The sequence below is a fragment of the Geotrypetes seraphini genome, chromosome 11, assembly GCF_902459505.1.
Source record: "Geotrypetes seraphini chromosome 11, aGeoSer1.1, whole genome shotgun sequence".
NCBI classification, from domain to species: domain Eukaryota; kingdom Metazoa; phylum Chordata; class Amphibia; order Gymnophiona; family Dermophiidae; genus Geotrypetes; species Geotrypetes seraphini.
Genome location: NC_047094.1, coordinates 20,372,495 through 20,394,149, shown reverse-complemented (window position 1 = coordinate 20,394,149; position 21,655 = coordinate 20,372,495). Strand labels below are relative to the sequence as shown.

Below are 21,655 nucleotides of genomic sequence, written 5' to 3'. Positions count from 1 at the left end.
TGCCTCCTCTTGAGCAGGCGATAGTTTTTCGGCTAGCGCACACTATAGCGCATGTTAATCCGGTGCGTGCGCTAAAAATACTAGCGCCAGCTTCGTAGAAGGAGCCCTAGGTATCAAGGGACAATAGCACAGCAAATGGATTTGCACAGGATTCTTCTTGTCCTTTAAGTTCAATTTTTTTGACTCTATTTTACTCTCATGTACATATGACGTTCCATTTTTATATGAATTTTCAATTTAGATAGTTAATAAATCTGTAAATCTAATGATAAACTGTTCTAGAGATTATGAGAGGAGGTTTTAGCACCAAGGCCTACCATTAAGGCAATGCCATTTTATCACCAATTTGTGCTATTTTTTTTAATACAAGTTTCAATTCATGTACTGAGATCTAGGGATATGTGTACTAACAAGCATGCTAGTGAATGAGCTTATCACGTGCTAACATGGGACTTTTCCACATGCAAAGCCCATGTCTAGCGCCCAATAAACAGGGCAATTTCCAGTATTTCTCTTTCAAGACATGTGCTAATGTTCGTATTACTGTGCTTAACCTGACAAACATAGACGGGGAGCCCTTGCCACCTCTTATTTAGGACGTGCTAGAAGCTCCTACATCATGGACAAGCTAACCAGTTGGCACGCACTAATTGGAACGTGCTAGCCGGATAGCACGTCCATGCCCATTCTCCACCCCAACATGGCCCCTCCAGGAAATAAATACATTAAAAAAAATAATAATAAATGCCATACACTTAGGAAACAAGTTACTAGAAAATGCTTTAATACGCACTAGGTACATGTTAGGACTTAGTGCTCTTTAGTAGACTTACTCCCTAGTTACTAATATCTGAGATTAACAGAAAATATCATATCTTAATGGGAGCCCATGTTGATAACTTCCTTTGGATCGGTAACATGGAATCTTGCTCCTCTTTGCGATTCCGGAATCTTGCTCCTCTTTGCTTTTTTTTTTGGCAGGTACTTTTGATCCGGATTGGCCACTGTGGAAACAGGATACTAGGCTAGATGAAAAAAAGATTGTGGTATCTGTAAGTAATTAGCAGCAGACACACGTGTAGGTTTCCAAAATGTCTGAAGTGTGTGAGCTATTTTGCTTTATTGTAGTTATTGTTTGAAATTCTTGGGGGGGGTGGGGGTTTGCAGTGAGGTCTTGAGGTCTCTGAAGCAGAATATCAAAATGCATTAGACCATTTGCCGCTCAAGCTGTTTCATCTTGGTTTATTTCTTTATTGAAAGATGAGTAGTTAAAAGAAAAATATTTTTGCACTGATAAAAATGTTTGCATCAACACATATGGGGGCCTTTTTACTAAAAAGTGTCCTTAGCATACTCTTATGCAGGTCATTCTTGCGCATTACAGCCGTTTTTATGGAGGTTAAATGACCAATTTTTCTATTTTTTTTCTATTGCTGACCACATGCTAATTTTGCCATTAACGTATGGCCATTAAAACATTAGCATGCGAGTCCTTACTGTGCTCATTATGTAGAAACATAGAAACATAGAAACATAGAAAGATGACGGCAGATAAGGGCCATAGCCCATCAAGTCTGCCCACACTATTTACCCACCCTCTTAAATCTACTGACCCGCTCATTCAGTCCTAGTGACCCTATCCCTTGGCATGACCTCGTAGGGATCCCACATAGGTATCCCATTTGTTCTTGAAGTCTGAGATGCTGCGCGCCTCGACCACCTGCACTGGAAGCTCGTTCCAATGCTCAATCACTCTCTCCGTGAAGAAGTATTTCCTGGTGTCTCCACGAAACTTCCCTCCCCTGAGCTTGAGCGGATGTCCTCTTGTGGTCGAGGGTCCCCTGAGAAGAAAGATATCATCTTCCACCTCTACCCGTCCCGTGATGTACTTAAATGTCTCAATCATGTCTCCCCTCTCCCTACGCTCCTCGAGAGTGTAGAGCTGCAATTTGCTCAGTCTTTCTTCGTACGGGAGATCCTTTAGCCCCGAGACCATCCTGGTGGCCATCCGCTGAACCGATTCAACTCTGAGCACATCCTTGCGGTAATGTGGCCTCCAGAATTGAACACAGTATTCCAGATGCGGTCTCACCATGGCTCTGTACAGTGGCATCATGACTTCAGGTTTCCTGTTGACGAAGCTTCTCTTGATACAGCCTATCATTTGCCGTGCTTTAGATGAAGCCTTCTCCACTTGAGTGGCTGCTTTCATGTCAGCACTGATGATTACTCCTAAGTCTCGTTCTGCCGTAGTCCTGGCTAAAGTTTCTCCATTCAGGGTGTAAGTTCTGCAAGGATTTCCGTTGCCGAGATGCATGACCTTACATTTCTTGGCGTTGAAGCCCAGCTGCCAGATCAAGGACCAACTTTCTAAAGTACGCAGGTCTTGCTCCATAGCATCCTGAAGATTATAGCCGTTTACTACATTGCATAGTTTGGCGTCATCAGCGAATAAGGTTACCTTGCCTTGGAGCCCTTGAGTCAGATCCCTAATGAATATGTTGAAGAGGAGTGGGCCCAGGACCGAACCCTGTGGCACTCCGCTGGTCACCTCTGACATTTTAGAAAGGGTACCGTTGACCACCACCCTCTGAAGTCTGCCACTAAGCCAATCTTTAACCCATGCAGTTAGAGTCTCTCCTAATCCCATAGAATTCATCTTGTTCAGCAGCCTGCGGTGTGGGACGCTGTCAAACGCTTTGCTGAAGTCCAGGTACACGACGTCCAAGGACTCTCCTGAGTCTAGTCTTCTTGTTACCCAGTCAAAGAAGCTTATTAGATTGGACTGGCATGACCTACCCTTGGTGAATCCATGTTGGCTGGGATCCCGGAGATTTCCCTCGTTCAGGATCGTATCTAATTTATACTTAATTAGTGTTTCCATGAGTTTGCACACTATTGAGGTGAGGCTTACCGGTCTATAGTTCGCAGCCTCAGCCTTGCAACCCTTTTTATGTAGAGGAACGACGTTGGCTGTTTTCCAGTCCAACGGAACTATCCCCGTACTTAGTGAGAGATTGAAGAGCACCGCCAACGGTTCTGCCAGGACATCTCTCAATTCTCTGAGCACTCTTGGGTGTAAATTGTCCGGTCCCATGGCCTTGTTTACCTTTAGCCTTGCCAGTTCGTTGTAGACGTCCCCAGGAGTGAACTCAAAGTTCTGAAACGGGTCATCCACGTCTTGTTTTATCATCAACTGTGGTCCGTGTCCCGGTGCTTCGCAGGTGAAGACTGAGCAGAAATATTCATTTAGTAGTTCTGCTTTCTCTGAATCCGCCACCGCGTAGTTTCCGTCCGGTTGTCTAAGGCGTACTATACCGTCTGTGTTCCTTTTCCTATCGCTGATATACCTAAAGAAGGATTTGTCCCCTTTTTTAATGTTTTTTGCCAGAGTTTCTTCCACTCGACGTTTGGCCTCCCTAACTGCTGTTTTGACCGCTGCCGATCTGGTCTTATATTCTACTTTAGTTTCTCTTCTCTGGGTGCGTTTGTAGGAAAGAAATGCTTTTTTCTTCTCCTTGATGAGGAGTGAGATCTCTTCAGTGAACCATTGGGGTTTGTTGTTTCTTTGCCGTTTATCTACTGATTTTATGTAGCGATTAGTTGCTTCGTGTATGGATGATTTCAGGTACGACCACATAGTTTCCACATTGCCGGTCTCTGCTTGGTCCTGTAGCGTCTGATGAACGTGATCTCCCATACGTGCGAAGTCGGCTCCCCGAAAGTTGAGCACCTTTGTTTTTGTGATTGATTTAGGGGATCCTTTCCCAATGTTGAACCATACCATGTTATGGTCGCTGGAGGCTAGCGTATCTCCTACCGAGACCTCTGAGATGCTTTCCCCGTTTGTAAGTACCAGGTCTAGGATCGTCTGGGCCCTAGTGGGCTCCGTTACCATCTGTCTGAGATGTACTCCTTTTATGGAGTTCAGAAGCCTCCTGCTGCTGCTGGTTGCTGCTGAAAATGTGTTCCAGTCTGCGTCAGGCATGTTGAAGTCCCCTAGCAGCACAGTGTCACCCCGTAGAGTTATATTCTCTATGTCTTCAATTAATTCTGCGTCCATGTTTTCCGGTTGTCTTGGAGGTCTGTATACCACACCAAGATACAGGCATTTTTTACTACCTCGTGCCAGGTTAACCCAGAGGGACTCCCCGGTATACTTGACATCAGTGATCCTGGTAGTTTTGATGTCTTCCTTAATGTATAGTGCTACCCCTCCACCTAACCTGCCCTCTCTGTCCTGACGAAGTAGACTGTACCCCGGTATAGCCATATCCCACCCATGTGCGTCAGTGAACCAAGTCTCGGATATTGCCACCACGTCCAGGTTGGCATCCCTTATTTCAGTTTCTAGTTCTAGAATTTTATTGCCTAAACTGTGTGCATTAACATACATGGCCCTCCACACTTTGTGTTTGCTGAGTCCCTGTAAGGCTATTCCTGACCGAGTCTGTGTGGCTCCAAGAGAACTGTTTGCATATTGGGTCCTTACCTCGGAATCTGAGTGTCGACTCGTCCCATCAGGATAGTTCCTTTCCACCCCAGTATATGAGTAGGTCCCCTCCCCCAACTTACCTAGTTTAAAGCCCTGCGAAGTAGGCGGGCTAGTCGGTGTCCGAAGATGTTCTTCCCTCTGCTGGTCAAATGGAGTCCGTCTGGTCCCTGTAGTCCTTGCAGCGCCTCTCTATGATCCAGGAATCCGAAGTTCATATCTCGACACCATCCTCGTAGCCATTCGTTCGTTCTCAGGATGCATTCATCTCTGGCTCTTCCCTTGCCTCTAACTGGTAGGATTGACGAGAAGACTACCTGCGCACTTGTCTGCTTCAGCCTCTCACCCAAGGCTCCGAAGTCTCTGGCGATGGTTTCTGGGGTGTTCCTGGCAGTGTCATTCGTACCTATATGGATAAGAAGCATAGGAAAATGGTCATGAGGTGTAAGTAATTTCCCTAGGCTGGTGGTGATGTCCCGTATTTTGGCACCAGGCAGACAGCAAACCTCTCTTGATTGTGCATCCGGTCTGCAGATTGGTCCCTCGGTGCCCCTCAGAATGGAGTCCCCGATGACTATAACTCTGCGCTTCTTCCGTTGTGGAGGAGGAGGAAGTCGGTCAGCAGATGGGGTTGCGTGTTGGGCCTGTTCTTCGAGTTCTTCGTGCTGGGCCTGCTCCTGTACCTTGTCGGCCGCTTCTTCCTGAAGAATCTGGAATCTATTCTTCAGGACGAGATGAGGGGTTGATGTAGGGTCGGCCTGTTGGGGAGAAAAAGAAGAGGATGAAGAGATTGAAAAAAGGAGGGGGGATCTTCTATGTTTACCTGTGGAAGAGGTCACCAACTGCCAGGTGTCATTGCCGCCAGCCATTTCCTGTAACCCAAATGTTGGCTTCAAAACTGATGATTTGGGTGTCTCAAGAATGGACTTGTCGTGGGTCTGCTCTGTAATTTGGGACAACTCCTGAACGACTCCGTCGATGTAGGCTTCATCCTCTCGGATGCTTCTCAGGCGAACCACCTCCTCCCTGAGGCTCCGCAGTTCTTGCATGAGGGCTCCATCCAGCTGAGCAGCCTCCTCTGTCTGCGTGGAGACTGTAGTGTAGTGTCGGGGGATGGATTCGGTCTGCACGGAGACCTCTGTCCACCGCCCTGAGTCCTCCTCCCTTCGTTCGCCGTCCGTGATCTCCTCCAGGGTCCCCATGGTGACTGGAATGCTGGATGTGGTTGTCCCCTTGGCGCTTCTAGTCCTCCCTGCCATCTTCAAGTTGTGAATTAGGTCAGCCTGTCAGTAAATTAGAAAAAGAAAGGAGAGTTAGAAAAAATCCTGCTGAGAGCTAGTGCGATATTATGAAAGATTTAGGTGTCTGAGAGAATAAGAAGTTAAGAGCTGAGGGTATCTGAAAGGGGTTAGCTGAGTGTGAGTTAGCTTGGCGTGCAGCTAGCTGAAAGAATAGAGAGAGAAGAGAAGAATTGGAACAGAAGAAAAGGTATTTTTTTTTTTTTTTTTTTAGTTAGAAGTTTAGAGTTCTCTGCTGGGCTGCCTGTGCTCCTTCTAAGGCTCCTTCGCAAAGGCGCTCTCGCTAAGGCGAGCGCCTTTGCCGCTCGCCTTCGCCGCGCGCCGAACGGCCACGCGCCGTTGGCACCCCCCTCTTAAGGGGGAGTCCGACGCTGGTGTCGCGGCTGGTGACGCGGGTGGGCGGAGCTAACTCTCGCCGCTACCCGCTCCTCACCGCCGCACCTCTCCTCTCCCGGCTCCCTGCAAGCTGCTGCTTTTTTCTTCAGCCACGCGGCTGCTGTGGCTGCCTTCGCGCCGGCTCCCTTCTCTTAAGGGGGAGTCCGGCGCTGGTGTCGCGGCTGGTGACGCGGGTGGGCGGAGCTAACTCTCGCCGCTACCCGCTCCTCACCGCCGCACCTCTCCTCTCCCGGCTCCCTGCAAGCTGCTGCTTTTTTCTTCAGCCACGCGGCTGCTGTGGCTGCCTTCGCGCCGGCTCCCTTCTCTTAAGGGGGAGTCCGGCGCTGGTGTCGCGGCTGGTGACGCGGGTGGGCGGAGCTAACTCTCGCCGCTACCCGCTCCTCACCGCCGCACCTCTCCTCTCCCGGCTCCCTGCAAGCTGCTGCTTTTTTCTTCAGCCACGCGGCTGCTGTGGCTGCCTTCGCGCCGGCTCCCTTCTCTTAAGGGGGAGTCCGGCGCTGGTGTCGCGGCTGGTGACGCGGGTGGGCGGAGCTAACTCTCGCCGCTACCCGCTCCTCACCGCCGCACCTCTCCTCTCCCGGCTCCCTGCAAGCTGCTGCTTTTTTCTTCAGCCACGCGGCTGCTGTGGCTGCCTTCGCGCCGGCTCCCTTCTCTTAAGGGGGAGTCCGGCGCTGGTGTCGCGGCTGGTGACGCGGGTGGGCGGAGCTAACTCTCGCCGCTACCCGCTCCTCACCGCCGCACCTCTCCTCTCCCGGCTCCCTGCAAGCTGCTGCTTTTTTCTTCAGCCACAGTAAGGAGCAAATTCTGTAAAGGACATGAAAATGTGGGCGACCAGCAACTTAGGCATCCAAATAAATTGGATAATAAGCCCAATTAATGACTTTAACAAGCAACAATTGGAAGTTAGACATCTAAAGGCTGTGTGCGGTTCACAAAATAGACGTCCACAATTTTGTGGACGCCCATCGGAAAAAGCTGCGCCTAATAGTATAGGCGTGGCTTCGATATAGATGTCCATTTATAGAATCGCATGCTGTTCAGCTTCCTAATGCGTCAACCTAACACCTAAAATGTAGGCATTGTCAAAGCAGGTCTACTTTTGAGCACGAGTTGGGCGTTAGTTAGGTGGATGTGACTTAGGCGTCCACATATAGGTGAAGGGGGCTTTATTTTGGGGGGTAAAGAGGACTCCAGGTTGATGTCAAGGTCAAAAGATGTTAATACATTACTTAAATAAATCACATGAAACATATATCTATCTATCTATCATAATAAACCTCATTTTCAAAAGGTTAAGAAAATATCATTTGATTGTTTGGAGTGCTGTCTATTATATTATTTGCTTGTTAACCTGTTCCACTATTTATTGGATTTCAAAAATGAATAAAGAATTTTTTTTAAATACATAATGGTAACCACAAAATTTAAAGAGACAGAGAAAATGTTAATCATTTATATTGGGGGGGGGGGGGTTCAAGGAGGTCAAGGCAGATGACTTTAAAATATGCAATATGCCACCTCAGTAACATCTATTGAAAAATAGACAAATATAGTGAAAAATATAGACAGCGGATATAAATTCTCAAAACTGACAAATTTCAATCAATAAATTGAAAAGAAAATCTTTTCCTAAAAAAAAAAAAAAAAAAAAAAAAAGAGAAGAGAAAGAAAATAAGAAGAGAAACCCTACTCACAATGGCTGTGCTTCAGAGCATGTGGACATGTCTGATGCACAATCTTGACATCATCAATATACACCTAGATAGCGGAATGTCACTAAAAAATAATAGGAACACCCGTCTACAAGGAAGCACCTGTGGCTTAGTAGTCTACAGGTTATGGGTTCAAATCCACAACCCCCCTCCCCCCCCCCCCACACACACACACAGTATCCTAACAGCTTCCTTTTGGTCTCATAAGAAAGTATGGGTTGTGGACTTTGGACCCAATGCCTTGCTATATCTACAGTGGCTTCACACCATATCTCCACCTCTCCCAACAGACATTTTTCTGATCTCCTTCTTTTATCTCTAAAGACTCTTTTCTCTTCCTACCTTTTTATTTTTGACACATTTCCCCACTTCTTGCTCACAATCTCCAGATAAAAAGGAAGAAAAATAGAAGAAACAGAAGAGAAAAGAGGTAGGATGTTTCTTCTTTTTTCTATGCTTTTAGAATCTTTTTTAAGACATATGATATGTGATTTATTTTAGACTCCATATAATGAAAGCTTTTAGTTTTAGATTGTATATGTTTAAAATAATGATATTATGGACTCTTTACGAAGCCGCGTTAACGGCTTTATCGCACTCAACTTTTTAGTGCATGCTAACCCCCGCGCTAGCCGAAAAAAATACCGCTTGCTCAAGAGGAGACGGTAGCGGCTAGCACAGCTGGAAAATTAACGTGTGCTATTACGTGCGTTAAACCGCTAAACGCGGCTTCGTAAAAGAGCCCTATGTCTTTCTGGCTTTATTAAAATCATGTCTCATGTTTTATCATATGTTGTATTATATATTATTTTAACTTTGAATTCATATATGTGGTTTCTATGTTTTTGAATCATTTTGTTATAGATCCCTGAGGCAGGCCTCAAGGCAGAAACACGTACGTATCGTGTCTTGAGTGAGTAAAAAGATTGAGCACCACAGGTCTCCTCCTTTGGTATTCTTTGCTCTACCTTAAGTTGGTAGTATCTCCTGCTTGGGTATGTCCCCTATTGTTACCCTAATTTTCTTTGTCCAGAAAAACACACACAACTGAAACAAGCATTACAAAAAAAGGTATAGATGTGTGTGTGTGTGTATTATGACAAAACTGACAACCTCGAACTAATGAACAACTGTCAACAGAGTTTACCCAATTAAGGGAGTGAATCATCACAATTTTTCTTGCTTCGTTAAGAGACCCTCTCCCAATATACAAATGTGCTAACACACATATGCTGCAGCAGTGGTCATAAGTGATTCACAGTTTCTGCTATCTTATCTTGGGTTTTGTATATAAACTGAGAGCTCTGTACGAGACAGCTTTCATTTCTGGGCACACATACCTCCTTTTATTTGGCCTAGCAGTTTCTTCCTGTTCCATTTGGGCTTACAGCCCAATTGGAACCAGCCCCTTGAATGTTCAGTTACAGCTCCCCAGGGATTTCCCTGGTTTTATTCCTCCCTTTTTTCCTTCCATCTAGTCTAAGTGCTGGCTGAAAGACAGCATTCCCTTCAGAATCTGCAATAGTGTGCTTCTTAGATCAATCTTTCCCTATGCTCTTTAGCCAGTCAGAAGTTTGTGACTTTTATTAGAGAATGCACTGTGTAATAAATTTTAACACAAGGGTGCCAGATTCTCACTATTGGTCATCAAAATAGTAAGCTTCTCCACTATTTTGCACGCAACCCTTATAAGTACGGTATATCTTATTCATAGGATCCTCAGTGGCACCACTTAGAGCTCAATAAAAGTAGTCACACATAAAAAGAAAAAGGACCCGATGACAAACTGACACAAAACTTAGAGTAATGAGATTTTATTGAGCTCTAAGTGGTGCCACTGAGGATCCTATGAATAAGATATACTTATAAGGGTTGCGTGCAAAATAGTGGAGAAGCTTACTATTTTGATGACCAATTTTATTAGAGAATGACATGGGGACAAATTTTTCCCTGTCCCCGCAGGTATTAATTTTCCCGTCCCATCCCAGAGTTCTTTTCCTGTCCCTGCCCCATTCCTGCAAGCTCCATCCTCATCTGCACAAGCCTCAAACACTTTCAAATCATAAATGTTTGAGGCTTGTGCGGTTAAGGCAGAACCTAAACTAAACTAAACTAAACCTAAGGTTTAGTTTAGGAGATGGGGACAAATTTTTCCTCATGCCATTCTCTACCTTTTACACAGGCCTGAGGCTGGGCTAGCAAGTTGGCCATTCAGGATCCCTCTCTGATGAAATGACTGCATGATATAACTACAACTACTTAGCATTTTTATAGCACTACTTAACATATGCAGTGCTGTATACATTATATGAAAGTACGTTCTCTGTCTCTAGTGGGCTCACAGTCTAAGGTATTTTTTGTACCTGGGGAAATGGAGGGTTAGATGACTTGACCAGGTCACAGGTAGCGGGAATTTATCCAGTTCCCCAGTAGAGAATGACACGGTGAAAAAATTGGTCCCCGTCACCGCCCCGTCCCACCATCCTCTGCACCGCCCCGTCACCGCCATTCCCTTCACCGCCCCGTCACCGCCACTGCCACCCCATTCACCGCCCCGTCACCGTCACATACATAAAAGCCTCAAACGGGTACGATTTTATATACTTTTCTTTATTTACGTATAAAGGAAACATTCTTTAAAACTTAGTTAAATATTAGTTAATAACTATACAAAAACAAAACACGCAGAGAAAAAATTAATTAATATAAATTCTCAAAACTGACACATTTTGATCACTAAATTTAAAATAGTTATTTTTCATACAATTTTTCAATCACTAATCTTCCACCACCCCTGGGGCTAGCAATGCACAGACATAAAACTACACAGTCTTACATGCAAAGGGGTTGGAAATAAAATAATCTTATTGGCTTTGCACTCTGATTAAAAAAAAAAAAGAACCAGCTCAGTGCTGCAAGAGTAGCCCAGCCAGACTTCAGCACGGAGCTGGTTTGTTTTTTTTCACACAAACAGTCCTACTAGAAACCTCGAATGTGGCTTAGTAAAAGAGACCCTAAAAGCAAATAATCTCACCTGCATCAGAGCAAATGAAAATTTCAGCATGAGAATGTGTATGCTATTGGAAAGAGTAGCTCAGCCAGACCTCAGCACGGAGCTGGGTTTTTTTTTTTACACAAACATTCCTTTCCTCAGCTTGTAACCGACGAAGTTTTCAGGTTTTCAAAAAGCTGCGAAATCCAAATCCTCTGCTCGGCTCCGAAATCACAATCGCTACTGCTGCACTACAAGCCATTAAATATCATGTGCGGCAGTAGCGATTGGTCCCCTACTTTGATCTGACAAATGAGGAGCCAGTATATTGGGGGCGGAGTCAATGCGGCAACGTGCAAGTTGGATCGAGAGTTGGAGGAGACAGACAACATGGCGGAGACATCAAACACCCGGTCACAAACACGGTGAAACACAGGTAAATAGCGGTTCCTAGAAGGGGGTACATTGGCCTGCGGGGACAAATCTTTTCACCGTTTTTGCGGGCGGTGAAAACTTTTGTCCCCGTGTCTGTGGCGATTTGGCTATGGAGTCTCCATAACCCGCAGTCAAACCGCAGCCACGCCGCGGCTCACTGCGGGGATCGCTCCCCGTGTCATTCTCTATTCCCCAGGATATCTGGTCACTGCACTAACCACTCAGCGCTGGAGCTCCAGGGCTAAATTTAAAATTCTATGTCTGATCTCCAAGACCCTTAAAGGAAATGGGCTAGAGTATTGCAAGACAGAATCTCCCTCTACACATCTCCAAGGTCGCTAGGGTCATTCCAAGTACCGCGAGAGGTCACGACAGCCATTTTGAAAAGCCACTGCAAGAGGAGTAGAGTGAGGGGGCTGTGCTCCTGAAGACCCCTGCTGGACCACCAGCTATAAAGGCAGGCCCGGGGGGGAGGGCTATCTACACTTTGGGAGAGGATGGCTAGGTGGGAGGAGAGAACAGGCATTGGGGGGGGGGGGGGCAGGAGAGGGGCTGGTTAGAGCTGATATTCAGCGATATTGCCCGGCTTAGTGTTAGATTTAAGTGGGCTACAGCCTCTCTGGCCTGCATAAATCACTCTATCGAGCCCATACTCTCCAAAAGAAGTCACACAATATGACACTAGCCAACGAGTCTTCTTCCTAGTAGCTTCCATCCTCAGGAGTGAGTTCATTCCCAAAAAAAAGAAATTGCTTAACACCAGACTATCTCTAGTCTAGGAAGCAGGTGAAAGCTTGGCTCTTCTCCCAAGTGCTTTCCCCTAAGACACAGGTGTCAAAGTCGGTCCTCGAGGGCCGGAATCCAGTCGGGTTTTCAGGATTTCCCCAATGAATATGCATGAGATCTATGTGCATGCACTGCTTTCAATGCATATTCATTGGGGAAATCCTGAAAACCCGACTGGATTACGGCCCTCGAGGAGGGACTTGACACCCCTGCCCTAAGAGCTCAGAAGAAGAAACGAAGTAGCTAGTACACATATAGGAGGGAATTCAATAAATGACACAGAAAAAATTTGGCACTTAAGAGCTATACTGTAAAGGGCAAATGTCAATATATAGAATATTTACCCCCTTCTTTACAAAGCTGCACTAATGTTTTTAGCGCTGTCCGCCGCAGTAACAGCTCCGACGCTCATAGAATTCCTACGAGCGTCCGAGCTGTTACTGCCACAGCCAGCGCTAAAAATGCACTTTTTTCCTCGATAGTGGGTGGAAATGTCAATGCGTCTCATGGAGTGAATATAACTATTTTTTTACACCCCCCCTCCCCCGATACCTTTTTAAATTCTGGTGGTCCAGTGGTGTATCGGCAGGAGTGAGCTTTCTGCGCTCCTGCCCCTCCCTCGCTGGACAGCTGCCTCATCATATCTTGCGGCCAGCGGCACATGGCACGAGCAAGCTTTTCGCGCTCCAGCCTGGCCCCGGGCCACTCCCTGAATGGCTGCCATCAGTTCTCGTGAGTCCTGTCTTAAGTTGTCCAAGTGCCGACTTGGGCTGGTTTTTAGACATGGTTAAGTTTTGATTATGAACCCCTTAAGGAGGAGATAGTGCATGCTGCGGATGGGCAGACTGGATGGGCCATTTGGCTTTTATTTGTCATCATGTTTCTAAAACCTTAAAGCTCTATGACCTCATAATACAATCACTGGAGAAGGACACTTAAATGTGTAAATAACTAGAATACCACCATTTCTGTGCTCTTCTGCCTTTAACTAGGCAACTCCCCATAAAATTATCCTTATAATGCCTGGATTGCAAGGTTCCAGAAAGCACCCTACAGCAATGCCTGGTTGAGAATTCTCACTCTGATGACTGGAAAACATTTATTTATTTATTCATTCAGTTTTCTATACCTTTCTCCCATTGGGAGCTCAGAACAGTTTACATGAATTTATTCAGGTACTTAAGCATTTTTCCCTGTCTGTCCTGGCGGGCTCAATGTACCTGGGGCAATAGGGAGATTAAGTGACTTGCCCAGGGTCACAAGGAATAGCGTGGGTTTGAACCCACAACCCTAGGGCGCTGAGGCTGTAGCTTTAACCACTAGAAGAGATATAATTAGGAAAAATGATCCCCAGGTAACTGAGAATGAAGATTCATAGTGCCGAATTCCAGTACCAGTTTGTAGTGAGCTGGAAATGCAGAGGAGATGGAGGAACCTGCTAGGCCCCTAAAAAAAAAACATGTTTCACTCTAAATAAGCATACAGGTACACGGCTTTCAGAAGCCTAGTTAATGTTAATATTCCCTTTTTTTCCCCCAATTCTTTATTCATTTTTAATAAACTTACAATAAGTGTAACAGCAATTATAGCATTTTAAACACAAATACAACACTTAATATTCCGTTAAAATTCTATATCAGAATTTATCCCCCCTCCCCCCTACTTAATTACATTCTTTAAATTCAAGAAAACTATCAAAAACCCTGTTCCTATATACTTTATTTAATGTTCAAATAAAAAAAACCCTCCCCCTCTGCCCCCCATCCTGGCTGTGCATTTTTAAGGGGAAAAGTAATATTCAATCATTACAATATTTTGTTAATGGCTCCCAAATCTCTTGAAATTTCCTAAAAATCCCCTTCTGTACAGTTATTGTCCTTTCCATTTTATAAATGTGACATAAAGGGGTCCTTTTATCAAGCTGCGGTAGGGGTTTAACACGTGTAATACCGTGCGTTAAACCGCCTGCCACGCGACCCGCTAACACCTGCATTGAGCAGGCCGTTAATTTTTTAGCCGGCTGAGGGGGTTAGCGCGTGATGAAATGTCCGACGCGATAACCCCACTAGCACGGCTTGATAAAAGGACCCCAAAGGGTTCCACCAAAAACTGTAATTAAGTCTCTTCCAGTTTTTCCAGTTACTCGTAATCTGTTGTATGGCAACCCCTGTCATAATAAGTAGAAGCCTATTATTCTTAGCTGATATTTGGCTCTTAGCCCTCGTTGACATGCCAAACAACACAGTATCATAATGTTAATATTTCCCACAAATACTGTACTAAAGTCTGCATAATTTCCCTTTTGGAGTAAATTTAAAACGAGGTCTCATTAATATTTAAAGAAAGCTCCCTCTAATATTATCAAAATACATCCGCTCAGACACATCCATAATAAATCAGGCACCGATTAACTCTGAATGCTCACACATGCACGGTGTCTTAAATCATTTCCCAGCACGGTGTGCCCAGGACAAGGCAGATCACATCATGAGTGCCTTCTGCTGAAGCAGTGGGGAGAGCGAGACCTCGTCCGTTTCCATAGTTACATCCTCAAACTCCTGAAGCAGACCTTTAGAACAACTGTTCGCTGACAACCATTTCTTAAGTGATACAGGAAAATCCTCAGCGAACACCCATGGGGTTCAATGCAAGTTGGGTTATCTGTAAATTCCCAGCTAATTTATTTAAAATGATTTTTTAAATAATTTGTTCTTTTCATAATCACACCCTTGCCTTTCCCTCTCCACAGATATAAGCTACTGAATGTGTATGGCAAATGGACCCTCATTCTATAAACTTGCACAATCAACTTGACGCTTACTGTTCCCTCTAAACTGGGCAGGAGTCCTCCAACTGCATTGCTGCCAGTGGGGGGTGATATTTCAATATGATGCTTTCAGTTTCTAGGAGGAGGAAGCTTCCTTGGAGTCTTGCAGAGCTTGCCTGTCCCTTGCTATTGAAAATGTGATAGTGAAACAGCACCCTCTACTGGTAGAACCAAAGGTGGAGGACTCTGCTCAGCTTAGAGGGAATAGTACGGACTCAATTCTATATATGGTGTCACCGTGCGTCACCAGGCCGGGCTGCGCCCAAGTGGGAATGGCTGAAAGGGCTCGGAGCACACAGCGCTGACCGAGCAGATTATCAGTTCTTAATTGGAGTTGGTGGATCAAGTAAAATAAAACACCCAGTTTGCTTCCAACTCAAAATACTTTATTCTATTAGGAACTTCAGTTTCCAAGACCTCAAATTGCACTCATAGTTCAAAAGAAAAATTTCAAATTTCCCAGATACAGTCCAAAAATGACTTTTTACTATTCCAATGCTATAGTCAATGGGTTTCAAAAATACTTTAGTGCAGTTTATAGTTCAGTCTCTTATGCACAAGGATTTCTGACAGTGTTTAGATTGAATCTTGCCTCTGGGCACCTTGGTTGCTGAGCTCAGGGCAGAAGGGACCTCCTCCCACAATAACCGCTGGTTGTGGTCCCTCCCAACATAGGTCCCACAATCCAATTTTATGAGATAAACCCAAAAAGGAAAAATATCTCCAAACTACTGCCAGGGATGTGTCGAGCTAACTGCCTAGAAAAACTCTGGCTCCTGCACAAAAAGGACACAGGAACCTTCACAAGCCGCAAAGGCTTTGCAGTAAACTTTCTTTAACCCAAGTTTACCGAGAGACAGCCAGCCCCTTAACTAGCCAAACAAACTAGCAAATCATTTTACTTCCCAGTTTTGCTATTTGCCCAAGTCCAGCATAACCTCTCTTAAACCTCATGTTTCCCTGTCCCTTTGGTCAGCCTCACCATTTCCCTCTTTAAAGTCCTTAACTTCCTCAGGGTCTAAATAGTTTTCATTATCTGAAGCTTCACACATGAAATCTTCTAACATTTCAGATTCCATATAACTAGGTCTGACCTGGGTGTTAGGCTGAGGTATGCTGCTGCGTGTCCTTGGAACTGGTCTCCTTTCACCATTCTGCTTCCTCTCCAGTGTGGGTTGGTTCAGTGGCTGTCTCCCCTCCTGAGCACTGCTGCTGGTCCTTATATGACTCAGGATAATAGGTTACAGGTGTTGATTGTTCCAGACTAAAGTGAGGGCTAGAATGTTCCTGGTGTCGCCTGGAATTGTGTCCCCCCTGAATGTTATGAATTGTCTGGTCCACCTTCCCCCCAGGTACACTATCCTGAGTCCTATTAGTTCCACCTACCCATTGTTCTCCCTCTTTAACACAGGTGAAACAAATAGGTACTTTCTTGCTCTGGACTAAACCTTTATTTCTGGGTTGAGGAGTTGATGTAGTTAGTGTTCTTTCTTTTTGGGAGAGTATTTTCCCCTGCCTAGCCCTAGGCATCGGCGTCTTTTCACTACCCGGCTCAGTCGCAGGGCCTACCCTGTGACATAGGCAACTAAAAAAAAAAAAAAAAAATGCCCAAGAAAATTAAGAATATTAATGGTCAAGTGACGATTGGATAATTAAAGCTTAGGATTATGAGAGTAATTGAGCCCTGAGTGGTATCGCTGAAGTCCTGGGGAGTCTATGTATATGAGCTCTTACACTATTTCAAAAAGACATATAGTTTAACATTAATTTAATAATGGCGTCTATATTTACAATTTAAGCAGGGAGCCTTTGTGAGCCAACCCATAGATACAACTGCTGAAAAAAAGTAAGCAGTCTTTTATTTGCAAATTTGAATGGGAAACCCGAGAATAATTAAATTAGGGCAAGTGTAATTATTCCATAAATGTAGGATGCATTAATTCAAGTGCTGGGCAGGAAAATCAGTAGATAATTAAGAACAGGAACTCTGAACTTACTTTTCATATTGTTCTCTGTTGTCGCAGTAATTATTCCAAAGAGTATGTTTTGCATTTGGATGGCTTCCAGAGCTGATGAGTTCAGAGCTTGGAAAGGAGAAGAAGGGACCTGTCTGGGTTCAGCAAGGATCCACTTGCCTACTTTCATGGAAAAGGAAAGGACTTGGTGAACAGCTGCTGCCGCCCTTCACAGCAGGAAATGTGCAACACCAGCTGCCGCATTCAGGAGAAACAGGAGCTAAAGGTTTCAGGAAGCATAGAATCGGAGAAAATGACGGCACCTAAAGGCCATATGGACCATCAAGTCTGCCCATCCACATCATCTGCTATCTCCTCCTCCCTCTAAGACAGGGGTTCTTAACCTGGGGGTCCTTGAACCCCTAGGGGGTCCATGGATGGGTTTCAGGGGGTCCGTGAGGGTAAGATAAAAATTAACATTTATATCCACTATACGGCCTGATACTTTTGATTTTTCTCGCAGATAATGAGAGAGTAGATATAGTAGCTTTCAACTCACCTTGGGTTCTGCATCCCCAACCCTATATATCATGTCTGTCTGTCCAAGTTAGATTGAAAGCTCTTCTGAGCAGGGACCGTCTATAAATGTCAGCCTACCTCTTTGAGAGTGCTTTCAACTCCTAATCCTCTCACCTTGGGTTCTGCATCCCCAACCCTATATGTCATGTCTGTCTGTCCAAGTTAGATTGTAAGCTCTTCTGAGAAGGGACCATGTATTAAATATCAAAATGTACAGTGCTGCATATACACCTTTCAGCGCGATAGAAGTGATAAATAATAGTGGTAGTAGTAATGATAGTAGAAAACGTAGGAATAGTAGATCTGTTTTAATTTGCACAAGAGGATTGTATTTCATAATTATAATGAGTGGCCATTACTTTTTACATAAAAAGAAGTGGTTTTTTAGATTGTTACTTTAAAGTTTAATAATACTTTGTGTATATCATATATGTATGAGACAATCGAATCTCGATAAATACAGTACATTATATTCATTGCATGCAAAATTGTGTTTATGTGAATATTTCTGGGGATTCTTAAAGGGGACCATGACTCAGAAAAGGTTAAGAATCGCTGCTCTAAGAGATCCCACGTGCTTCATTAAATTCACAGCCCAAGTCTCCACCACCTCCACCGGCAGTTCATTCCATACATCTATCACTCTTTCCTTCAGTTACTTTTGAGTCTATTCAACTTCCTCTTATGCCCAGAACTTCCTTTCAGTTGACATCAGAGGAGGCGAAGCCAGCAGAGGCTAGAGTGAGCTTTAGTTGGAGTCAACAGTTGTACACAGGCGGACCATAGACCCATGACTGCTCCAGCACCCCCAAGCTCCCTGGGCAGACTGCCCCCACCCCCGCCCTCGGTAAGCCACTGATTCTATGCATCCATAGACAGGTTCCCAGGAGCATAAATTCTATAAAGAAAGGCAGGCCTAATTTCTTTACTAGAGTAGGAGAGTGGTGTTTCTTAACCCTCTCAAATGGGACGATAATGTTCATGAATTCTTTCCGTTTCTGCCTTCTGAGAGTGCCGATGCTCAAGGGAAGAATGCTCAGGCTCTCAGAAGTGACAGTATCAGCAGTGGCGTAGCAAGGGTGAGAGGCACCCCTCCCCCCTTCCTTGTCTCCGTCCTCTCGCTCCTCCCCCGATCCCACCTGCTACTTGCGCCCCCCCCCCACTCCTTCCCTGATCCCACTTGCGGCGCGCACCCCCTCTTCCCTTGTACCTCTAGTTGAAGTTGTTGCTCGCTGCCATCAACAACATGCTCCTCGTGACCCCCGTCGGCTCTCCCTTTGACATCACTTCCTATACGTGGCACCAGGAAGTGATGCCAGTGAGAGAGCTAATGGGGTATGGGGGAAGGGGGCGTGCGTATGGAGGGAAGGAATGGGAATAGGTGGGGGACCAGAGAGGAGGAGGGGTGCCAGTGCCGTCACCAACATGGCACCCAGGGCAGACCACCCTCTCCTCATCCCGCACCTTACTACACCACTGAATATCAGAGTATTTAAGATGATATGGAAATCTGGAAAGGACCAATAAGGTAAAGGAGGTGATGTATGGATGTTACCACCAAACGTCCTGATTTTCATTGTCTGTCTGGACTTTTTTGTTGTTGTTGGGAATGAAGGGGAGAATTCACCCAAAGGAGCTATTGTGTTGATCCATGTTGGGTTGGGTTTGTTGTTTTTGTTTTTTTTTAAGATTCAGCAGGAGATCTTATTATTTGTATATTTTGGGGATCAGAAGGCCTTCATGCTGCAAGAGGATTTCAGGTACCAAAGGAAGGTTCCATTTTCCAAAGAAGGACTAGAAGATGGTAGGGGAAGATCTCTTAGTGGGTGGTGTTCCAGATTGCTTAGACCAGTGGCTCAAACTCGAGGCCTGGGGGCCACATGTGGCCTACTGGGTACTATTTTGAGGCCCTCGGTATGTGTATCATAATCACAAAAGTAAAATAAAACAGTTTCTCGATCATATGTCTCTTTAGCTATAAATGACAATGTTATTATTAAGACTTAGCCAAAAGGAAAGATTTATAAACTATAGAGAGTTTTACCTCATGCAAAATTGTCATTTCTTTAATAAGATATTAACGAGGCCCTCCAAGTACCTACAAATCCAAAATCTGGCCCTGCAAAGGGTTTGAGTTTGAGACCACTGGCTTAGATCATAGGTAGCAGAACATAAGAATTGCTGCTGCTGGGTCAGACCAGTGGTTCATCGTGCCCAACGCTGCTTTGTTTTTGGGGGGACCCAGAAACTCCATCCTTGGCGCACTCCCAAGGCCTCCACCCACCTCCTCCCGGCGCTTTAGTTTTAAATCTTCAGCAGCTGCCATGCAGTGTCCACGAGGAGGCCTGTCCCCAGAAGTCGAATGAAGGGTTCCGGGGCAGGCCTGGTGTTTGACGCTGCATGGCAGCTGTGCATGGCTTCCCAAAGATTTTAAACAAGCAGGGCAGGCGGGAGGGCTAAAACAGCAACCGAGAATTGGGGGGGGGGGGGAAGGGGGAGAGGCCATGGCCCCTGTGACCTTCCCCGTTCCAACACCTATGGCTTAGACTGTACTACTGTTACTCTTTAGGCATGACAAGGGGGTACTGAAAAGTTCTCGGCTCAACCAACTTTCTAAATCTGCAAATGGACACTTTGCAAAACTAAAATAACATTCTTTTCAGCTACAGTGGCAAAATAACATCAGATTTAGGAAGTTGGTTGGGCCGAGAACTTTTCAGCACTCCCTCGTATCAATAATTGCTTGTACCAGGATCAAATGTACTGTGTAATGATTATTTTTCCCACTTGCTTCAAAGCACCTAGTAAAAGACTTAGGTGACAATTCTATAGATGGGTTCCAAGATTCAAGTGCCCAATGCCATGTACTTAATGGCATCTGGGTGCCAAGATTCCATTTTGAATATAAGATTCCAACCTTGACTCAGAGGTCAATTCCCTGTAAAGAAAGCTGCAAGCAACACAAGAAGGGGCATAACAATGGAGACCAGCTTTAGCCCAATCACGGAGACAAATTCATCACACATTGTACCTCTCATCAAGACACAGGGCACCACCCAAACTACCAGCACCCTCAACCTCTTCAAAACAGTCTCTGTGAACGACCTGAATAAGATAATAGACTCACTACGACCCACAAGCTCGACCCTGGGACTACACCCAACCAACCTACTAACATTAACCAAAGCAAGCTTCCTGCAATCAATTCTTCCATTAATCCATGAATCCCTGCAATCTGGAATTATTCCCACGAGTTGGAAACTAGCCGTGGTACGACCCATCCTAAAGAAACCCAGCTTAGATCCCGATCAAGCCTGCAACTTTAGATCAGTCTCAAATCTCCCTTTCATATCAAAAATGCTAGAAAAAAAAAATCGTACTGCTAGAATGAAACGATTTTGTAGAAGAACAAAGTGCTCTGTCCATTTACCAGTCAATACCGAAACAGTTTTAATTGACATCAACTGCATAATCTGGTATTGGTGTGCCTAAAAACAGACAGCAACAGTTACGAGTCAATAGCAGTTGGTTCTGCTGGCACAAGTGGACCCTGAGGAGTGTAAGTATTGTAAGTATTCTATAAGTTCCATATGTACCTTAGAGACATGCCCACTCTTGGCTTATGTGTAGGATTACTAGATTTTCTGGAATGAAAATCTGGACCCAGTTACGCCCGACCTGGCCCCGTTCCACCCAAGTCAAGCCCTGTTCCACCACCAGCCCTGCCCCCCTCAACCTGTTAGCTTGTCAGGAGGCCATTTTCGATATGACGTCTAAGTCTGACTTTCGAAATTTTGAGATAAACGTCCAGAAATCGGGTGGAGAAAGTGTCCATTTTCGAAACCACAAGATGTGTATCTTTTTTTTATGACTTATGTAAATGTTTTGGCCCTTAGTGCATCTATCATTTTTGGACATTTTGTGAATATGAAAATGTCCAAATGCAAAACAAAACAAAACCAAGCTATTTGGATATAGATAGGACCACCAGCTATACTAGACTGGCCACATAGAGATGTCAGCAGCGCAGTGGAGTGCCTTAGGGAACACTGTTCTGAACTTTACACAAAGGGTGCCAGATACACATCTCATCAGAACCCCCCTTACATTGTATGCTGTGCCTTCCAAAACACCCCCCAAAACCTACTGAACCCACTTGTCTACAACCCCAATAGCCCGTATG

At 45.0% G+C, this 21,655-nt stretch overlaps 1 protein-coding gene across 3 annotated transcripts in view; it reads right to left on the bottom strand.

Moving 5' to 3' along the window:
* The window catches only part of BAIAP3 (BAI1 associated protein 3), a 325,750-nt gene extending 309,622 nt beyond the window's left edge, over positions 1-16,128 (bottom strand). For all 3 annotated transcript variants that reach the window (XM_033963395.1, XM_033963398.1, XM_033963399.1), the window contains exon 1: positions 16,033-16,128. In XM_033963395.1, the coding sequence (XP_033819286.1) occupies positions 16,033-16,091 (59 nt within the window). In that variant the 5' untranslated portion in view covers positions 16,092-16,128. The remainder of the gene's footprint in view (positions 1-16,032) is intronic.
* Between the last annotated feature and the right edge of the window lie 5,527 nt (positions 16,129-21,655).